General features: G+C 42.2%; 1 protein-coding gene across 7 annotated transcripts in view; it reads right to left on the bottom strand.

Annotated features, from left to right (window-relative positions):
• COG5 (component of oligomeric golgi complex 5) overlaps positions 1–23480 on the bottom strand; it is a 414164-nt gene that overhangs the window by 8682 nt on the left and 382002 nt on the right. For all 7 annotated transcript variants that reach the window (XM_073652205.1, XM_073652207.1, XM_073652206.1 and 4 more), the window contains one exon: positions 1194–1270. In XM_073652205.1, coding sequence (XP_073508306.1) covers positions 1194–1270 — 77 coding nt within the window. The remainder of the gene's footprint in view (positions 1–1193; positions 1271–23480) is intronic.

The following is a 23480-nucleotide window of genomic DNA, read 5'->3' as shown; positions in this document are numbered from 1 at the left end:
ACTTTTTTGCTACCTGATCAGAGAGCAGCATGATGTAGGGACAGAGACCCTGATTCCAGTGATGTGTCACTTACTCGGCTGCCTGCTATAGTTTTGAGAAAAATCACTGTTTTATTAGCAGGAGATTATCACTAGAAGACTAGTAAACCTGCTGCCAGGTAGTCCAATCACACCTTCACCACTGATTGGCGCCTTTATGCCTATACATAGTGTACACAAAAGCTGCCAATCAGTCATGTGGGCGGAGTTATACAGGGCTCAGCATTCAGAGAACTGGTAGATCTGCAGCAAGCCGCCCAGTAAGTGACACATCGCTGGAATCAGGGTCTCTGCCCCTACATCATGCCACTCTTCGATTGGGTAGTAAAAATCTGATCTGGTTACAGATACCCTTAAACTTTTTATATAGTATACCACAGCAAAAAAAGTGTTCCATATGAACTTCTAATTGTTATACTCTCACAAACAAAAACTGAACCAGATAAAAGGTTTGATATAAATGGTTTCTGCGTAGCAGCGTCTACCTACCTGTCATTGTCAAACAGGTGTGAAAAAAATAAATTATGGAAACAAAATAAAAAAAAATAAGAGGCACCAAAATCTTGCAATGATCTGTATATGCCAAGCAGCATTTATGTCCAATGTCATTTCAAACAGTATTTCACCCTACATGATTTCCTTTTTAATTTCTAATTTCAAGCAAACTGGTTTCCGATTTGTAACCAAAAAATATTAGAAAAGTGTTATTAAAGGTAGCGCATATACCTAACAGAAAAAAACATGCAAAAATATAGATATGCCATCAAGATAAATAAGTAGCAGAACAACCACCGAGACTCCAAAAGATCCCAAAAATAGAGATCTACAAAGATTCTTATTCAGACAAACAAGATCATCATATTTACATTATTTGAGTTTAATTAAATTGTATTTTTTAATAAATCAATACTAAGCATGAAAATAAGAAACTTTAATAAAGCATATTACTTCACTTCTTTCTCTTCCTAGACTAAACTTTCATTGTCAAAATTCTCAATTCACCGGTATAATTTGTCTTCAATGAATACAGACCTTCCCATTACTGAAATAGGAGATGACAGTTGGTGCTTATAAAATTCTATGAATAGGGGAGGGGGGAGCTGGAGGCGGACACAGATGTTCTTCTGCAAGTTCTCTTCAAAGCAGATACTTACCTGAAGGATCTCAAAAGCCTGTATGACCTTCCGAGGTCAGCAACTCTTCTGCAGAGTGGAGCCACAGCCAATTCCATCTATGAAAAGACCGATAGATATAGGTTTGATCTGAGAATTACCAGTATTTGAAGAATACAAATCTTTTCAATTACTCATGTTTTCCCTCCCTTGGGTGGATATCCAGTAAAGGTACAAAACATCCCTGATATAGCGTTATAGCCAAGCTCCTATAAGGCACAAATATCAGCACTGCATTCTGACAATGTTACATTACAATACAGTCCTGATGTAAAGCTAAATCCTGATCCGTTCCTGATCAAGCTCTGTGCAGAATAATAGATTTCAGCTCTAAAGCCTGCAGAATGGTGAATGCAACTTTATAGCACAGCTACTAACTAAGGATCAAAACAAGAGGAGTAATTGCAATGCATTTAGTGAATTAAACAAATGCGTATGTATAAATATCTATCTCCACGTAGATATTAGATATTACTAAATACACTGCATTACTCATTTATATACCTGTTTCTGTTTTATATAAGAATGTTTTTAAAAATAGATAAATATAAGCGTTAATAGTTTATTTTTGTCACCTAACAGAAATCTAACACAAGTCAATATTTGGTCTTCAAAAGAGCATCAATTCCTGTAGGTATACACAGTTCTTGAAGAAACTCTGCAGGATGTTCCAAATATATTGGAGAAGTAACCACAGATCTTCTGTTGATGTAGGCTCCCACAAATCCTCCTATCTTAATGTAATCTCAGACTCAATGATGTTGAGATCAGGGCTCTGTGGGGGCCATGTCATCATCACTTTTAGGACTTCTTGTTCTTCTTTACACTGAAGATACTTCTTAATGACATTGGCTGTATATCAGGGGTCGTTGTAATGCTGCAGAACAAATTTGCAGCCAATCAGAAGCCTCCCTGATGGTATTGCACATTGGACAAGTATCTGCCTGGAATTCTAAACATTTATTTCACAAAGAAAAGGGCAATGTTGAGAACCATAGACACAGTGATCGGCCAAGGAAACTTTGTTTACTTTCCTTCAAAATCAGATGTTTAGTGGTGCCATCAGCTCAGAACGGGCAGAAACCAGTGGAACCAAGCAACACACGGGCGGACACCGGCAGAAGAGGGCCCTGTGCAAGAATAATATATTGGTCCTTTGCAGTCCAATAGCTCATCATAATACACAATTACATCTCCTCTGGAGGTAGAAGTTGCCCCTCTTGCCTCTTGGGCCCCTGTGTGGCTGCACAGGTTGCACCAATGGTATGTCTGCCCTCTACTGTTTGGAGGAAGCTGGACATAAGTGGTCTTCATGGAAGAATTGTGGCCAAAAAATAAGGAAATAGAAATGAGGCCAAATCACAACTTCGCACAAAAACATATGAATTGAGTACAGACAAAGCTCAACAGGTGCTCTGTACTGATGAGTCAGTCTGAAATATTTGGCTACAACAGATAGCAGTTTGTTAGCTGTAGGAGAGCAGAGCTGTACAATAATGAGTGTCTGCAGGCAACAGTGTAGCATGGTGGAGGCTCCTTGCCAGTTTGGGGCAAATGGAGATGGGGATTTGGCCAGGATTAATGGTGTCCGCAATACTGAGAATTATGGGCAGGTACTTATCCATCATGTAATTATTCAGAGTCATTATTCTGACTGGCTCCAGCAGGACAATGACCCCAAACACACAGCTGAAGTTATTAAGCGCTATCTTCAGTGTAAAGAAGAACAAGGATGTCCTTCTATTTTTAACATTGAGATGTTTATGAGAAGTAATATGTATACAATTGTCTTTTGCAGACATTTTTTTCCAAAAGCATCTAACAACACAACTGAACACATGAGATACAAAATGTATAAAGGTCGACAAGTTATGGATTTATCCAGATGATATCCTTTAATGTACATGTCTGGTGATACGTGTCATGTGTGGACATGTGTATTTATTCCAACACATACATGACATACAAGTAGTATATGAAAAAAATAACATAGCTTAGAAAACTTGAGAAAATGCTGAAGCCAGAGAATAAGAAATTAAAGGGAACCTGACCGGGGATAATTGCTGCCCAACCGTGGGCAGAATGCATCAGGCACTGGCTGGATGATCTCAGTCAGGTATGCTCGTCTCTGAAACACTCTAGTGTCCAGAGAAAAACATGCTTTTAATAGCTGCCGGGGACTGAGATGCGCGGGTGACTAGTCGTACAGGCGGGTCCCCGGCGGCTTCTATCCGCCTGCTGACAGTGACTGACAAGCTTCTTCCTATACATGCACATAGTTGTCAGAGGCTTGTCAGCCACTGTCAGCAGGCAGGGAGAAGTTGCTGGGTACCCGCCTGTACGATTAGTCACCCACGCATCTTGGTCCCCGGCAGCATGTTTTTCTTTTGACGCCTCTGCATTTCAGAGACAAACATACATGGCTGTGATCGTACAGCCAGTGGTTGACAAATGCTGCCCACCGTTTTGGCAGCATCTGTCACCTGACAGGTTCCCTTTAAATTATTTGCTGGACATGAAGTCGCATCAGTTGTATCTAGTATATTAGTGATAATATCACTAAATAGTGTCGTTTACAAACACCCTTACTCAACCTTGACGGTAACATACAGAAATATCCAATTAACAAGGCATTCTCATGCATACATACGTATAGGGAACCTCTCAGTAGATTTATCCTGCCCGAACCATGTGCAGCATGAATGAGAGCCTAAAAGCACGATCATAAAAAAACACTATCATATCACGGCATTTCAGAGAAAACAGTTTGAAAGACTGGTGGCTATTAGGAGAGATGTGAGTGGCCCCCAGTGTTTCTCTTCACCCGCTCAGGAACAGGTCTCTCCCATGTGTGTACTGTACATAGGAAGAAACCTGTCAATCAGCTGGAGCAGGGCAGGGAGACGTCATCCAGGGACCATATCGGACTAGTCAGGTCTCTCCCTAGGGTCCCCAGATTTCTTTTCAAACTATGTTTTTTCTGAAACACCATGTTATTTCAGAATAAAACATGCCTGGCTGCAATCTGGTAGCCATGCTCTCATTCCTGCTGCCCAAAGACCAGGCAGCAGGAATCTAGTGACAGGTTCCCTTTCATGGGATATTTAATTTTTTTTTTTTTTTTACAAATTTTCAATATACTTTAATAATCCAATAGAATTGTTCATTCAGATGAATATCTGCCCTAGACATGAGGTGGACAAATTACCGTTACATGTGCCCTTGGCGGTGGATGCTGGGGTGGCACCATGGTCATTCATACAGCTGATCTGCAGAAGTACACAGATCTAATATCAATAGCCTATCTTAGGGCTGGGTAACCTCTTTAGTAACTTCTAGTTTTATACGTGCTGACTATTTTTCAGATATTTTGGTAGCATCGTTCTGAAGTTCTGGAATCTTGTAACCATGATCCAAATGATTTTTAAGGACAAACATTTCCTGACATTATTGCTATCTGCCCATTAACTGTGTCAGTCTGGGCAGCACAAGTGTAACTTTTGTAATTAGCCGCTATGGCACATCTAATCTGGCAATGATATCAACATTTAGAACTGGCAAACAGCAATAAGAGTGAGGCTTTTATATTGTGTATCGGAGAATCAATAAATCAGTTGTGTTTATTTTTAACTCGATCTGAAATGCCGGCCCGGTGCAAATGAGAATGCTAATGAGATATATTTGTAATTGGAAACACTGTTTAATCCAGTTACTCAGTAATGCATTTTTTTAAATGCTAATTACAGATGCCACCTCTCCAAATGGCATGATGCCACACACTCTGTGCCCCTGATAAAAAAAAGAATATTGCCATTAGCATAATATTATCAGTATTATCATCATAATCTATTGGATTCCCTTAGATGTGAATTGTACAGACGTTACCAAGTATCAGCACAAAGGAAGTCATGAAAGGGCAGCTCTGATACCATGAGCATTGCTAAACCTAGGATTTTTGGAAGGTTGTGTAATTGTCTATTAAGTCACCAATACTAATACTGACAGATGGCTCTATAATGAATAGAAAAAACATATGCTTCATTTAGTGTCTATTAAAATGCCAGATAAATGTCAAAGAATCTTTGATGGCCTCATGGAAGGCAGGTCAGATTGACTGCACAAAGTAAAAAGGTTACAGCTGAAAAGCAAACAGACAAGGCAGACCGGGTGTAAAGTATGGGGGAAAACACAGAGAAGAGTCTGGGTGTGAAGCCTAAAAGTGATGATTACTAGTAATGAGCGAGTATGTTCTGTTAACCCTTTCAACGAGCAAGCTCGAGTGCTAGCAGAGTATCTAAAGCGTGCTCGGGTGTTATGTTTTAGTCACTCCGTGCACATGATTTGCGACTGTTTGACAGTTTTAATACATATGAGGAATGCTTGTTTCTTAGGCATTCCTCACATGTATTAAAGCTGTCAAACAGTCGCAAATCATGCGCACAAAGTGACTGAAACATAACACCCGAGCACGCTTTAGATACTCTGCTAGCACCCGAGCTTCCTGAAGAAACTCAGGAAACACCCGAGCACGCTGAAGATACTCGGAAAACAAGCGAGCATGCTCGTAAATCTCAAGCAACAAGCATGCTTGCTCATCACTAATAATTACTCATAATACAGCATGTTTAGATTTTGTCCCCACTTTTTAGTACTCCCTTTTCCATAAGCAGCTCATGCACTGGGGTATCCTGTGAGATAATGTATTACATAGTAATTTCAGAACTGTAGGCTAATGAGATAAGGCGGAAAATCAACGTCTACACAGAAGTCTGTGCAATCCTCCTGCCTTGTCTTCATCTTGTTCCCTTGCTTATTGCAGCGCAACAAATTCTGTAGGCGTTAATGTTAGTGGAATGTTACTCTAAACTTCATGGACACACACTATAGATATACTCTTCCTTTTCAAATGAATCTCTTGTGACTGACACTACATCATCATGGAGCATCACACTTATGAGCTTTGTTTGTCTTGGTGCAGATTCACACTTGGCAATAACACATTGATTCACAAATGAGATATATCATGTTTATTAACAACACTAGAGTGCCTGAGGGCCAAAGGTCTATCGACTGAATATTCCGGAGATACAAGCAGATGCTTCCAATTTCTTCTCTTCCACCTAATTCACAGCATCTCTCCCAATATTCCCAGCAGACTCCATGTTACTTACATCCCTATTATGAGCCATTAATGATCATAAAGAACACATACATGATGTAGAGGAAATTACATATACATAAATATATATATAATGAGGTGGCAATGTGTTTTGTCTATTGACCTTCTTTTTATTCAGAATTCATCTTCTTTTGACCCTTTCATATACCAACAGGATTTTTTTTTTAATCCAAATTTTCAAGTATGAGTTACCACTTGATGAATCTCATGCCTGATGGGAAATACAATCATGAGAAAAACTAAATATGCCCTATTTTAATTTTATGTTTTTTTTTTTCGTATTAAGTTTAAAGATGGTGAGAACCAATTAACAGGACCTGTTCTAGTGGTCAAGTCGTTAATGTTTGGCCGCTGGACAGGAGTCCTGCGTACTGCCTCTAATCAGACAGCAAACTATTTTTTTGATTAGTCGGCCCAGTGCGATGTCATAGTAGCGGTGTGACGTACAGTACAGACCAAAAGTTTGGACACACCTTCTCATTTAAAGATGTTTCTGTATTTTCATGACTATGAAAATTGTACATTCACACTGAAGACATCAAAACTATGAATTAACACATGTGTAATTATATACTTAACAAAAAAGTGTGAAACAACTGAAAATATGTCATATTCTAGGTTCTTCAAAGTAGCCACCTTTTGCTTTGATGACTGCTTTGCACACTCTTGGCATTCTCTTGATGAGCTTCAAGAGGTAGTCAACGGAAATGATTTTCACTTCACAGGTGTGCCCTGTGAGGTTCAATAAGTGAGATTTCTTGCCTTATAAATGGGGTTGGGACCATCAGTTGTGTTGTGCAGAAGTCAGGTGGATACACAGCTGATAGTCCTACTGAATAGACCGTTAGAATTTGTATTATGGCAAGAAAAAAAGAAGCTAAGTAAAGAAAAACGAGTGGCCATCATTACTTTAAGAAATGAAGGTCAGTCAGTGCGAAAAATTGGGCAAACTTTGAAAGTGTCCCCAAGTGCAGTTGCAAAAACCATCAAAAGCTACAAAGAAACTGGCTCACATGAGGACCGCCCCAGGAAAGGAAGACCAAGAGTCACCTCTGCTTCTGAGGATAAGTTTATCCAAGTCACCAGCCTCAGAAATCGCAGGTTAACAGCAGCTCAGGTTAGAGACCAGGTCAATGCCCCACAGAGTTCTAGCAGCAGACACATCTCTACAACAACTGTTAAGAGGAGACTTTGTGCAGCAGGCCTTCATGGTAAAATAGCTGCTAGGAACCCACTGCTAAGGAGAGGCAACAAGCAGAAGAGACTTGTTTGGGCTAAAGAACACAAGGAATGGACATTAGACCAGTGGAAATCTGTGCTTTGGTCTGAGGAGTCCAAATTTGAGATCTTTGGTTCCAACCACCGTGTCTTTGTGCGATGCAGAAAAGGTGAATGGATGGACTCTACATGCCTGGTTCCCACCGTGAAGCATGGAGGAGGAGGTGTGATGGTGTGGGGGTGCTTTGCTGGTGACACTGTTGGGGATTTATTCAAAATTGAAGGCATACTGAACAAGCATGGCTACCACAACATCTTGCAGCGGCATGCTATTCCATCCGGTTTGCGTTTAGTTGGACCATCATTTATTTTTCAACAGGACAATGACCCCAAACACACCTCCAGGCTGTGTAAGGGCTATTTGACCAAGAAGGAGAGTGATGGGGTGCTACACCAGATGACCTGGCCTCCACAGTCACCAGACCTGAACCCAATCGAGATGGTTTGGGGTGAGCTGGACCGCAGAGTGAAGACAAAAGGGCCAATATCTTTGGGAACTCCTTCAAAATTGTTGGAAGACCATTTCCGGTGACTACCTCTTGAAGCTCATCAAGAGAATGCCAAGAGTGTGCAAAGCAGTCATCAAAACAAAAGGTGGCTACTTTGAAGAACCTAGAATATAAGACATATTTTCAGTTGCTTCACACTTTTTTGTTAAGTATATAATTCCACATGTGTTAATTCATAGTTTTGATGCCTTCAGTGTGAATGTACAATTTTCAAAGTCATGAAAATACAGAAAAATCTTTAAATGAGGTGTGTCCAAACTTTTGGTCTGTACAGTACATGTGACGGCTTGATGGATTGGCTAAGCACATGAAGAGCCGTGGATGCTGGGAGGTGAAAAATAGTCCTCAGATTACTGATGTGGCTGCTAGATCGGATCTAGCAAAACAATTTGCACACCATCTCTAATCAGGTTCTTAAAAAGTCTTAAAATTAGGTAAATGTAATCTATGATGAACAACACATGAAAAATTACACCTGTCATTTATTTAACAAAACTAGGTAGAGATGAGAATCTTTTAAAACTAAAATTCAAATGGTTTGCCAAATTTGATTCATGGCAAAGAAGGGCGATGGTAGATGGAAAACAAATAGGTGAGAAGGTGCATCTGAATGTTTGGCCACGGCAAAATTGCACTGTGTGCCTGTGCTGAGTTTGAACATTCTGTGCTGACAGACTCCCATAATTCATTTTGCTCAATTCTAAAACTAGGCCTAAATGTAGAAGCAGTATGAGGAAAATTAAGTACACCTCATGAATGAATGGCTTGTAGAACCACCTTTCATCCATGGCATTGTGTTAAACGCTTGAATCCTCTAGACCAGCAAACTGCCAAAACACCCGCTTTTTATAGAAGTGGTCCCACTTGCTGATGAACAATTAATCAAGGGAATTTGATGAGCAGCACCCGGCTACTACTTAAAGAGGAATTTAAACCAGTTTAACCATGCTAAGCTGGTTACATCATGGCATGGTGGCTTAAGTAGTTCAGGAAAACATTTAAACATTTTTTAATTTGTACTGTAATTTCTTATCAACGTGGCAGAGAAATTACTTGTAAAATATAAAATTGATAATTTCTGCTAAGCGCAAGGAGGCGGTAGCATAGATTCATCTCTGTTGGCAAGTACTTTTTTCTCTGTATGACGTTGACCAAATAAAATAAGAACACGTCCCTAAAGAATGTGAGACCCAGCTTTTTCTGTGTGAGACAAGTAATGACACACAGCCCTGATCTCCTCCATGATCTCTGCACCAACTGTGCAGTGTACAGAAAAGCTATATGTCATTACAAACACCTCTTGCAGCTTTCACCTCAGGTCAATGAAAACTGCTAGAAGTGTTTGTAATGACACCTAGCTCTGCTGTACGCTACACAGTAAATTCAGTGATCCTGGACAAGAGTAGGGCTGTGTGTCATTACATGTCTCACACAGAAAAAGCCTGTTCTAAGTTTTTCTGGGGGTATGTCATCTCCTGCTTATGATTAGTCAAATGTCGAGAAGGGAAATAATATACGCTCCCAGAGATGAAACTTTGCTGACGCCCTCTTGCTCTTAGCAGAAATTAGAATCTAAACTTTACAAGCTCATAGCTCTGCAACAGAGATTAGAAATTAAAAAGTAAGCTTTATTCAGCTCTGTAGCCACTATTCCTTGATGTAGCCAGTTTAACATGGTAAAATTGATGACAATTTCTCTTTAACCTCTTAATTGCTATGGAAGTAGTAAGGGTTTACTTAATTATTCATAAACTTTTACATTTTGGCCTATTTTTTGTTAAATAAATAATGACAAAGTGTAATGTTTCATGTGTTATTTTTCATCTGAAGTTGTAGTTACCTAATTTTCAGACCGTTTCAGAAACAGATATTTTTATTATTATTAACATTATGTTGTGATACCTTAAACCATAGAATTCAAAATCGATGTTGTTATTTTTTCTTCATGACTGTACATTTTAAACAGAAGGAGTAAAGAAGACCATTAAACCTCCCCTGAGTATATTTTCTAGTTATGAGAGCTTATTCTTATTCTCAGGAGACCAAATGTTAAATTCTTCTTTAGAGGAGCAAAAGCAATGATTGACCTACCACATACTAGCTAGAAATGACAACAGAGAATGTGTAAGTCTTCCTGGTCCATGACCATAAATTAAGCCTATTCATGCAGCAAGAGTTTTAGACTGGCTAAGACAAAATCCAGCCCAAATCAGTATATCTACAGAAAACGCGATACACTATATGGACAAATGTATTGGGGTTGTCTGGGCAAAAAAAGGATTCTCAGGGGCTTGGTTCTGTAAAAAATTAACTAATTGAAAAAATAAACTAATCGATACTCACCTACCAATACCCACCTGAATCCTGCACAGACAGTGCTGAGACAAGAGGAGGAGACATCACAGTTTCATCAGCAGCCGTGCCGTTGCGGCCTGTGATTGGCTGCAGCGATCAGGTTACTGGAGCAGTGCATCATCAGAAAGACATTCCATGATGCACAGCTCAAGTCACCTGACCACTCCACACAATCACTGGCCACATTGATCCTGCTGCTGGAATGGTGACGTCTCATCTTCTTGGCTCGGCACAGACCACAGAGCAGCTTGTGATGGATTCAGGTGGGTGCCAATAGACGAGTATATTTAGTTTATTTTTTATAGATCCAAGAATTTAAATTAATTCCGTTTTTTTCATTCATTCAGTCCCATTGCAATAAGCTGTATAAAATCAAGCACCTAACCATGTGGTCTGCCTTCGCAAACATTTGTGAAACAATTGGTCATTTTAAAGAGTTCACTAAATTTGAGTGTGGCACACTAATAGGATGCCACAGCTGCAGCAAGTCAGTTTGTGAAATTTCTTCCCTCCTAAACATGTCATGACCAACTGTGAGTGGTATTACTGAAAAGTAGGAGCATTTAGGAACAACGGCAACTCAGCCGCAAAGTGACAGACCACGGAAAGTTACAGAATGGGGTTTCCGAATGCTGAGACGCATAGTTCAGAAAAGTTGCCAACACTTTAATGACTCGATAACTGCAGAGTTCTAAACCTCCCCAAGGCATTGACATCAGCACAAAAACTGAGCACTGGGAGCTTCATGGCATGGGTTTCCACGACTGAGCAGATGAATGCCAAGCATCAGATGGAGTGGTATAAAGCACACCTCCACTGGGCTTTGGAACAGTTGAAACGTGTTCTTGAGGAAGAGTGAGGAATCACACTTTTCTATCTGGAGGTCTATTGGAGGAGTCTGGGTTTGGCGAATGCCAGGACAAAGTTATCTGCCAAAGTGCAGGAAGGATAATCCTGTGGGGTGTTTATTCAGAGGTTTCACTAGGCGCCTTAGATCAACTGAATGGAAATCTTAATACTTCAGCATACAAAAGACATTTTAGACCAATGTATGCTTTTAACTTTGTGGCAGCAGTTTGGGGAAAAAATATTTTCTGCTCCAGCATTAGTGTGCCCCAATGTTCAAAGCAAGGTCCATAAAGGCATAGTTGGGTGAGTCTGGTGTGGAAGAATTTGAATGGCCTGCACGAGACTGATTATAACCCTATCATACACTGTTAGGATGAACTAGAATGGAGATCGCAAGCCAGCCCCTCTTTTTATCCCCTTTCCAACATGGCCAATTTCCATTTTTGCATTTTCTTTTTTTTCCCTCCCTTCTTCAAAGAGCCATAACTTTTTTATTTTTCCTGTCCATATATATGCATAAGGGCTTGTTATTTAAGGGATAAGTTGAAATTTTGGATGAGACCATTCACTTTACCACAGTCAGGGACGTAAAAATCATGATGGATGTGGGGTGGGAGGTTGTGACCACAACCGAAGCCCTGCTGGAGGGGGGTCTGCCGACACCAGAGTCTAAATAAGCTGGATGTGCACCAGAGAAATGAAAATGTAGTTGTGGTACAGAGACCCACCAGCTCCCTGCACAGCAATACATACTGCCGGCCAAATAGAGGCAGGCATGCCTGTCAAGGGTGCTGCGCATTGCAGTGACATGCCGGGCAAGCCAAAGTCAGCTGCAGGCTATAGAAGAGGAAACTGCATGTCATGGGAGCAAAGGAAGGGAATAATAATATTTAAAAAAAAAATGTGTTGGAGAAGAAAGGGGAACATTATCACTGGAGGGAGCCCAGAATGGGGGACATTATACCAGAAAGGGGCTCAGGATGGGGGACATTATACCAGGAAGTGGCCCTGATGGGAAACATACCAGGAAGGGGCTCAGGATGTTGAACATTATAGGAGGAAGGGGCCCAAGATTGGGTACATTATACCAGGAAGGGGCCCAGGATGGGGGAGATTATTATAAGAAGGGGCTCCGGATGCGTGACATTATACTAAGAAGAGATCCAGGCTGGGGGACATTATATCAGTAAGGGGCTCAGGATAACGAATATTATACCAGGAAGGAGCCAAGGATGGGGGACATCATTACAGTGGTATGAAAAAGTGTCTGCCCCCTTCCTGATTTCTTCTTCTTTTGCATGTCTGTCACACTTAAATGTTTCAGATCACAACACAAATTTAAATATTAGATAAAGATAACACAAGTAAACACAAAATGCACTTTTTAAATGAATGTCTTTATTATTAAGGGAAAAAGAAATCCAAACCTAGAGGGCCCTGTGTGAAGAAGTGATTGCCCCCACTCTTAAAACTATTTAACTGTGGTTTATAACATCTTTGGGAAGCGAAGTTCAATTTCCCTAGGCCCACACAGGCCTGATTACTGCCACACCTGTTCTCAATCAAGAAATCGCTTAAATTGACCTGCCTGACAAAGTGAAGTAGACCAAAAAATCCTCAAAAGCTAGACATCATGCTGTGAGCCAAAGAAATTCAGGAGCAAATGAGACACAAGGTAATTGAGATCTCCCAGTCTAGAAAAGGTTATAAAGCCATTTCTAAAGCTTTGGGACTCCAGCGAACCACAGTGAGAGCCATTATCCACAAAAAACGAAAACATGAACAGTGGTGAACCTTCAAAGGAGTGGCCGGCCGACCAAATTTAGCCTAAGAGCGCAGCAACGACTCATCCAAGAGGTCACAAAAGACCCCACAACAACTGCAGGCCTCATTTAAGGTCAATGTTCATGCCTCGAGCAAAAGAAAGAGACTGGGCAAAAATGGCATGCATGGCAGAGTGGCAGACAAAAACCACTGCTGAGCAAAAAGAACATAAAGGCTCATCTCAGTTTTGCCACAAAACATCTTGATGATCGCCAAGACTTTTGGGAGAATACTCTATGGACTGATGAGACAAAAGTTGAACTTTTTGGAAGGTGTATGTCCCATTACATCTGGCGTAGAAGTAACACACATTTCAGAAAAAGAACATCATTCCAACAGTAAAATATGGTGGTGGTAGTTTCATGGTCTGGGGCTGTTTTACTGCTTCAGGACCTGGAAGACTTGCGGTGATAAATGGAACCATGAATTCTGCGGTCTACCAAAAAATCCTAAAGGAGAATGTCCAGCCATCTGTTCGTGACCTCAAGCTGAAGCGCACTTGGGTTGTGCAGCAGGACAATGATACAAAACACACCAGCAAGTCCACGTCTGAATGGCTTAAGAAAACCAAAATTATGACTTTGGAGTGGCTTAATCACATCACACCACTGTATATAGATGAAAAACTCGGCACTCAGAGGTTGAGTAGTAGAATAGCGAAAATAGCTAAAAGCATAAAATATTAACGTTTCAGAGGTCTATGACTGAAATGTTACGTTAATATTTTGTGCTATTGGATTGTCTAATTAAAATATTTTCACTATTCTACTACTCAACCTCAGAGTGCCAAGTTTTTCCTCTATTTGTGTTACGGACTGGATCCCTACTCAGACACTGCAACTCACATGGAGTGACATATAGTACTTTATAATAAACTAAGCACATGGCTGTAATGCAACTGTAATACTGATTAAATTGATACCTTTGGCAAAGAGATCCACTTTATGGTTCTTCTTTAATCACCATTTGAAGTTTTCTAGTAATTCGATTTCGGTGCACAGGGGCCGGACTGTGCATGGGGTCTTCTCCTTCCTGTCTGTGATTCCCCAACCCCTCCGCCTGCCTCCGGTCTGTGAATGACCTGGCTCTTCTTTTTGAAATCTCAGCAGTGACCGGAGGTAGGCGGAGGGGCCGGGAATCACAGACAGCGAGGAGAAGACCCAGTCTCGTCCCTGTGCACCAATATCTAATTAGGAGAAATCTTCAAACAGTGATTAAAGAAGAAACACAAAGTGGATTTCTTCTCCAAAGGAATCAATATAATCTGTATTACAGCTCTATTACAACCATGTCTTTACTTTAAATTACAAAATAGTGATGATAGGCAGGGTCGGACTGCGGTGCCTAGGGCCCACCAGGGGAACTGACTCTAGAGGCCCACACTATAGACAGCATAAACGGTTTTATTACTTGTTATGCTTTTCTATAATGTACTATAGTTACATGATTGGCCGCGCTGTGGAGCACCAAGCGACAGGACTTTGTTTGAACAGCCATTCTTTACTGCCAGAGTCCCTTTAATGGTAACTTGTCACCTTGAGAAACACTATTTATTTGCAGATATCGGGTTAATCTGCAGGTAAATAGGGTTTAAAGCCTGGTTAAACGGCTTAATGGAAAAGCATTGGCTACACGGAGAAAATTACGTTTTATTCTCCCTGCCGCCACTCGCTTCCTGTTATAGGGTCGGTGCAAGGAGGGAGATATTACAGTCACCGCTAACTACAAAGTGAGGGTGCTGCAATAACGTCCGGCACCTTGATTGTGACACTTCCATGGAGCCCAACCTCAGGCTGAGCTTCATTGAATGACTAACATGGCAGCAGCACCTGGCAACTAGTGCTGAGTGAGTGTGGTCGGATAAGGTGTGATCCCAGCATGCTCGGGTGTTATCTGAGTATCTTGTAGTGCTCTGCTAATATGCTCGAGTCCCCGGGGTAGCAGGTTTTGCGGCGGTAGACAGACGCAACACATCCAGGAATTGCCTGTCTGTTAGGTAATCCCTGCATGTGTTGCTTCTGTCTACCGCCGCAAAACATGTTACCGCAGGGACTCGATCATATTAGCAGAGCACTACAAGATACCTGGATAACACCCGAGCATGCTGGGATCACACCTTATCCGACCACACTCACTCAGCACTACTGGCAACCCATCAGCAACCTGCAACTGTGTCACAGGGGGCTGAAGGGAACAGGTGACTGCATGCACCGGCCATCGCGCTATATAATGCCGCTGTCAGTAATTGACAAGGGCACTTAAATACTCAAAACAGCAGCAATCAAGGCGAACTCTGATCACTGCTGTAACAGGCAGACGCCGGCTATGTAACACAGCCTACATCTGCCCGGTATGGAGCAGGCTCAGCTCCTAAACCCGCTCCATACAAGCACATCCCTATGGTGACAGTTATGTCAGGAATAGCAAATTTCACTTGTTTGTTCCTAAATGTGGAAAGACAAATGGAATTCCCTAACACATGTGAAAGAGTCCTAATAGATTTAGTAAAGGTGCCTCAAGCATATGAATGTTATTACACACCGCAATGCACTGTTACATACACGCATCTTACAAAAATACATATTATTCCAGATATGCAGACACGCACAAACACGCAGACGCGCACAAAAACACAGACGCGCACAAACACACAGATGCGCACACACCCACAGACGCGCACAAACACATCAGTACATGAATACATCATCTGAACCACCATCAATTGTAATGTCAGGTCAGCCACATATACCTTTATATCGCATAAACCTACAACTATGCGGTGAGAGTGCGTGCGCCCTTAAAGGGCCCGCGACCACTTTTTTTTTTCACGGCACCCCGCCAGGCCAGTCCGAGCCTGATGATAGGATGATTTTGGAGGATTTAAAGAGAACCCAAGAAAACAATCACACTTGGACGCAGCCACCGCATGTAACTGTATTGCTGGGAACTGATCTAAATATCTGTAAATATACTATTTGAACCACAATGTGCCTCTAGAAACATACTACTTCTCTGTGTTTATTGTGCTACTCCTGATCCCAAGCCCATGACGAACAAATGTCCAGAATTCAGGAAGATCTTGTCTCCATCACTGAACAACGCAGCTCTCTGCTAAAAAGAGGGACTAAACAAATTACTTGTGCTTGAAGGACTTCTTCCATTTGAGCTTCTGGCAGCAGAGATTGGCACAGGAAAGATCGCCACATCTCAGGGTCTGCTGATCTGGAGTTCAAGGACGACTCCTGCATGGAAGTGTGTCTGTTCTTCCTGTTTGTGTGAGTTTCCTTCCACAACCTGAAGCCTTATCATTGATCATATAGCAATTTTCTGGTATAAAAAAAAAATTGCAAGCCACTTTTGTGAAAAAAATGTGCAATAGTTTTCCATTTTGAGCATGCCCAGATATTTTCTCAAAAGTGAATGCGAATTAGCAAACGGGACAGATCCACACAGGCCACCATAAATTCATTAGAAGAAAAATGGCTTAAAATTATAGCAGAAATCTTTTGTCAGCTCTGAGATGGGAACGACAGCTCCGCGCCAGGTAACTGTAAAGTACAAAGACGCAGTAAATTTATTACGAGTGTGCTGTAACGTAAGGGTTCATTAGTATATCCATTATCCTTTTACAGTTTTCTGTGCTGAATTCTATTAAGAACTACTGTTATGTTAGAAATTAAACATAATCAGTAAATATGTTACTGTAAAATGAAATCCAATGTGGATTACATACAAATTAAGTGGGGAAAAAACCCTCACAAAATAACCACAAGACACTGCAGGCCAGGCAACCTAATGGGCACTACACTAGCCAAGCTATCCGCTTCACAATAAAAGCAATAATGCTTATTCAATTAGTAGAGGAGTTTTCCCACACCGCTAACCACCACAGGACATGCTGCCTGCAATAATCAATGTGTACACTGAGTTTTCAAGGTGACATTTTCTGGTAATTGTGTCTGGATTAAGGGAATAGAAGTAGATCAGGCCCAAACTATACCTCAGAGACAATGTACTGGAGAGATGGATTGAAAGACCGTGCAGAAGATGGATGAGCGGGAGAATGTATTCATATGGGTTTGTTACAGATGACTGCAAGATTTCAAATGTCACATAGACAGGATACAAATAAAAAGAACAGGCAAGGGACAGATGGACTCACAAAAGTTTCATATTAGGAGAAAACAAAACAAAAAATAAAACTGAAATTATGGAAATGCTTTATTATCATGGTTATGAAGAAAGAGTCGGGAGAAGCTACAATACAATCAGGGCCAGGACAAGGCAAAAGTAGGAACTCACCTAACGTAACTATGCAGTGTGTGCCTGGGTTATATGCAGATGTATATGTGTGTACATATGTACAGGCGATTCTGGATGCTCTGAGGAAGGCAGGGTTTACTATAAATCTGAAAAAATGTGCTGTTGGAAAGAAGGAGGCCAAGTACTTGGGCTATGTCATCGGGAGAGGCAAAATAAAGCCACAAGTCAATAAAGTGGAGGCGATCCAGAACTGGTCGCAACTGCTCTCCCAAGAAGTAGTTCCTGGGAATTGTGGGATATTACCAATTGTGGAATTTATCCAAAATTTTTCCATGATGGCCGCGCCACTTACGGATCTCCTAAAAGGCACCAGATCAATGTTGGTGAAATGGACACAGGAAACAGACAGCGTTCCAACGGTTGAAGCTGTTACGAAACTGCAACTCCACACTAGTGCATTAGGGGAAAAAGCTGTCCCTGCACTAGGTCTAGACTGAAGCCCTACGGTGGAGTGGGCAACCTATTCCTAGCGAATAGCCCCACCGACGTTTCCTAGACTAAACTCAAAAGAAGACCTAAAGAAAGAGGGGAAGGAGACCCTGAAAAAACTAAGGACTGGGAAAAAACAAACAGGTGACCTCCTAACAGGAAACTAGAGGAAGCTGCAGAAACGAAAAAGGGAATAAAGTAATCTTCAGCAGGCAGAACTAGAGGATCCTAGAACTGCACGAAACTAAACACAGAAAGAACTACTACCAAACCTCCTAGCCAGAACTCTTGCGGATTAACACTGTTGTCCGGCAAGGACTAGGAGGCAGGTGCTGGGTAATAAAGGGTGATACAATCACCTGACCTTAGTCAAAACCAACACCAGAGGAATAAGACCAACAGCCAGAAAACCACAACAAAATGGTACCTCCCCTTTTATGAGGATCCTCTGGATCCTTTCGGCCGAGCCTTATTCGGGAATCTCCTGTGAAAAGCTTTAATCAGCCTTGAGGCCGAGACGTCCTCAGCTTTCACCCAAGAATTATCCTCGGGACCGAATCCTTTCCAGGACACGAGATACTGTAACCCTCCTCTGAGCCACCTAGAATCTAAAATGCATCAAATTTCAAATTCATCGTCCTCATCAACTGGAGGGACAGTCGGCATCGCCTCCTTATCTGGCGTGTCCGCTTTCTTCAGTAACGATACATGAAAAACTGAATTAATTCTCCAGGATGAGGGAATGTCTAATCTCACCCTTGCCGAGTTGACCACTTGAACCACTTTAAAGGGTCCTACAAACTTAGGCCCCGATTTTTTAGAGGAGATCTTCAAACGCAGGTTCTTAGAGGACAACCAGACCATGTCCCCAACTGCAAACAATGTCTCCCTTCTTTTCTTGTCAAAATATTTTTTGGACCTCCTATTCGCCTCTTTAAGATTATGGCGTACCCTGGTCCAAACCCTTTCCACATTTTCCGAGAAACTCTCCTCCTCAGGCACCGCCGCCCTAATTTTAGAAAATGGCCCGAAAGATGGATGCCTCCCTGTACAGCAAAAAAAAGGAGAACACCCTGCCGAGGAAGATGTATGGTTATTAAGAGCAAATTCAGCTAGTGGTAGATATTCAGACCACATCTCCTGATTATCTGCTACAAAACATCTTAAAAACTGCTTGGTTCTTTCTTTCGGTCTTTCCATTGGACTCTGGATGATACCCAGACGAGAATGACAAATGAACCTTTAATCTGTCACAGAAAGCAAGCAAAAAAGCGAGCCACAAACTGAGGTCCTCTGTCGGAAACAATGTCTGTGGGAACACCATGGAGCCTGACAATCTCTTTCACAAACGCCTTAGCTAGAGTCTTGGCGCAGGGTAGTTTATTGAAAGGGACCAGATGGCACATCTTACTAAACCGATCCACAACAACCTAGATGACAGAAAACCCCTCAGAGAACGGCAGATTGGTAATCAAATCCATAGCAAGATGCGTCCATGGTGAACTAGGGACCTCCAAAGGGCACAGCAACCCCGCAGCCAGGGCATGTGAGGCCTTCGACCTAGCGCACACACTAGACTGACGCACTCACTTGACGATTTCTCTTTGCCACCCCGGCCACCAGAAACTTCGACCAATCGACCTTCTAGTTTCCGAAATCCCTGGATGACCCGCCAACCGAGACTCATGACATTCAGCAAACAAAGCTCTACTCAAGGCACAAATAATTTACCATACAGAGTGTTTGTTGGTGCAGCATTCTGGGCCCCCAGGATGCTATTCTCCAACTCAGAACCCAATGCTGCTACCACTACCCTCCTCTGTAAAATACATTCCTCCTTCTCCGTATTAACTGCTGGAGTGAAACTACGAGACAGGGCACAAGCTTTAACATTCTTTGTCCCAGGAATATAAGTTACGGAGAAATGGAACCGGGCAAAAAACAGTGCCCACCTAGCTTGACGGGCATTCAAACGTTTAGCAGCATCCAGATATATCAGGTTTTTATGATCAGTAAGAACCTGTATCTGATGTCTAGCCCCCTCCAAAAAATGTCACCAATGCTCGAACGCGAATTTTATTGCCAGCAGTTCTCGGTTCCCAGCATCATAGTTGAGCTCCATCTCCGAGAATTGTTTTAGAAAAGAAAGCACAGGGATGCACCCCATCCTTTCCCTCCTGTTCCCTCCTGGGACAAAACTGCCCCTACCCCTACTGATGAGGCATCAACCTCTACCAGAAATGGCTTGGTCTCATCTGGCTTGATTAAAACAGGGGCAGAGCTAAACCTCTCTTTGAGATGCTCAAAATCCTTAACTGCCTCAGTAGACAATTGGACCATATTTGCACCCTTCTTGGTGAGATCAGTTATAGGTTTAGCGATAACAGAAAAATTCTTTATGAACTTTCTGTAATAATTAGCAAATCCTAAAAATCTCTGAATAGACTTTAAACATTCAGGCCTAGGCCACTCCAGTACAGCCTGAACCTTCACCGGGTCCATCTCAAACCCATCACCGGAGATAAAGTACCCCAAAAAAATAATTTTCTGTACAGCAAACTCGCACTTCTCTAGCTTAGCAAAGAGAGTGTTTTCACTCAAAATCTGTAGAACTTCGCGGACTCTCTGCCAATGCGACACTAGATCGGTTGAATAGATCAAAATATCATCCAAATAAACAATAACGCTCTTAACGATCAATGGCCTCAGAACGTCATTAATGAAATTTTGAAAAAACGCAGGCACACTAGTAAGGCCAAAAGGCATCACCAGACACTCAAAATGGCCCCCCTGGGTATTAAAAGCTGTCTTCTATTCATCACCCTCCTTCACCAGCAACAAATTATATGCCCCACGAAGGTCAATCTTAGAAAACCACTTCGCTCCGGTTAGTTGATTAAACAAATCCGGAATCAGCGGCAACGGGTAAGGATTGCGCACAGTGATCTTATTAATCTCCCGAAAATCCAAAGACGGCCTAAGACCCCCATCCTTCTTTTTAACAAAAAAGAATCCTACAGCCACAGGGGACTTAGAGGGTCTTATATGACCAGCAGCTAAACTAGTCTGTAGGTACTCCTTTAAAGCCTCCCTCTCGGGAATCGTCAGAATAAATAAATGACTGTTAGGGAGTGTAGTACCTGGGACGAACTCAATAGCGCAATCGTACTCTCTATGGGGGCGGTAGAGCTTGCGACTCAACATCTGAAAATACCCTCCAGAAATCCTGAATGGCTTCAGGAAGCTCCCTCTTCAAAACTGCAGCAATGTGAACATTAAAGCATTTACCATAACACCCCTGTCCCCAGGACCCTATGGTACTAGACGACCAGTCCAACAATGGATTGTGCACCCTTAACCAGGGTAAACCCAGGACCACTGGAGCTGGCAAATTAGCAAGTACAAATAAGTCTATATGCTCTTTATGTTCCATATTCATAATTAGTGGGAACCGGTGACCTTCCGAGAAATGCGCCCATGCTCCAGGGGAGGGTTATCAATCACCACAACAGGGAAAGAAGACGACAAAGGTTCAGAAACAAACTTATACTTGACTAGAAATTGATGATCAATCAAATTAAGAGCAGCTCCACAATCAACCATTACCTGAAAATCAATGGAATGACCATGATAGGTGGTATTACCAGATAAAAACCCTCCTGCGGAATGTAAAAATGCTATACGAACAGGAGAGTTGCTCCTGCTGACCCTTTTTTTTCCCTTCCTTATGCAATCCTCGCATTGCTTACTAAAATGGTCAGCCCTACCACAATTCAAACATAGCCTCCCAGAGAACCTCCTCTCCCTCTCCTGGGAACGGGAGGACATCGCCCCAACTTGCATCGGTTCCCCGCTGAGGCATGACTAGCCTGAGAGACGGGGTCCAACATTAAAAGAGCCTTCTCTTCACTCTGCCTGGCTCTCAATCTTCTATCCGCACGGATAGCTAGCTGCGATAGCTAGCTGCAGCTGTTTCCAAAGTGGCAGGTGCAGGATATGGAATGAGCAAATCTTCAACCCTTTCATTCAAACCTGCCAGAAACTGACTCTTGAGTGCTGGGTCATTCCATCTGACCTCTGCGGACCATCGTCTGAACAGGGTGCAATACTTCTCAGCCTCACTAGAACCCTTTTATTAAGCCGTCTGAGCTCTGCCTCAGCAGATATGACCCGATCAGGATCATCTTATAACAACCCCAATGCAGTAAAAAATGCTTCTACTGACGTCAAACAAGAATCATTAGGCTGTAAAGAAAATGCCCAGATTTGGGGTTCGCCTCGCAATAAAGACATAATCCCCACACGCTGTAATTCACTAACTGAGGACCCAGGTCTAAGCCGAAAATATAGTAAACATGCATTTTTAAACGTAAAAAATTCCTGCCGTTTACCAGAAAAAAACTCAGGTAATCCTACCTTCGGTTCATCAGGGTGAGCTCCAGGGCAATTACTGACGTGCTGTTGCAGACTGGTTACTTCCAGAGTTAACCCTTACAGGCACTGAGCAAGCTCCTGGACGCTGTTCATACTGAAGGAATCCGAATGAGGATTTTTTTTTTTTTATATGTTCAGGCCGGACAAACTGTTACGAAACTGCAACTCCACACTAGTGCAGAAGAGGGAAAAGCTGTCCCTGCACTAGGTCTAGACTGAAGCCCTACGGTGGAGTGGGCAACCTATTCCTAGCAAATAGACCCACCGACGTTTCCTAGACTAAACTCAAAAGAAGACCTAAAGAAAGAGGGGAAGGAGACCCTGAAAAAACTAAGAACTGGGAAAAAACAAACAGGTGACCTCCTAACAGGAAACTAGAGTAAGCTGCAGAAACGAAAAAGGGAATAAAGTAATCTTCAGCAGGCAGAACTAGAGGATCCTAGAACTGCACAAAACTAAACACAGAAAGAACTACTACCAAACCTCCTAGCCAGAACTCTCGCGGATTAACACTGTTGTCCAGCAAGAACTAGGAGGCAGGTGCTGGGTAATAAAGGGTGATACAATCACCTGACCTTAGTCAAAACCAACACCAGAGGAAAAAAACCAACAGCCAGAAAACCACAACAAAATGGCAGATGGTCCCAAAGAAACAGATTCTAACAGAAGCTAGCACTGTGTAAGCAGCCGATCCTGGTGGCACCAGACTTTGAGAAAGAATTTGTGGTCCAGACAGACGCTCCAGAAGTTGGCCTCAGGGCTGTACTCTATCAAGAGATAAATGAACATCCCATGCTCTATCTGAGCTGGAAGCTCTCGTCCTGTGAGAAAAACTACGCGATAGTAGAAAAAGAGTTCTTAGCCATAAAATTGACCGTAGATACACTGAGGTACTACCTACTAGGCCGGAAGTTTAAATTGGTATCAGACCATGCCCATTTGAGATGGTTGAGGGAAAAGAGGGGTAAAAATGCCCGGGTAACTAGATGGTTCTTAGGTCTCCAGGGCTTTGATTTTCACGTGGAGCATAGGCCCAGGAAGTTACAAGGGAACGCTGATGCCCTCTCTAAAATTCCCTGCCTGATGTCT

This window comes from Phyllobates terribilis, unplaced genomic scaffold (genome assembly GCF_046119375.1).
Source record: "Phyllobates terribilis strain yellow unplaced genomic scaffold, ASM4611937v1 Scaffold_11__3_contigs__length_659146591, whole genome shotgun sequence".
Taxonomy (NCBI): domain Eukaryota; kingdom Metazoa; phylum Chordata; class Amphibia; order Anura; family Dendrobatidae; genus Phyllobates; species Phyllobates terribilis.
Note: the sequence above shows the minus strand (reverse complement) of the source record. Positions and strands in the feature narration are given on the sequence as shown.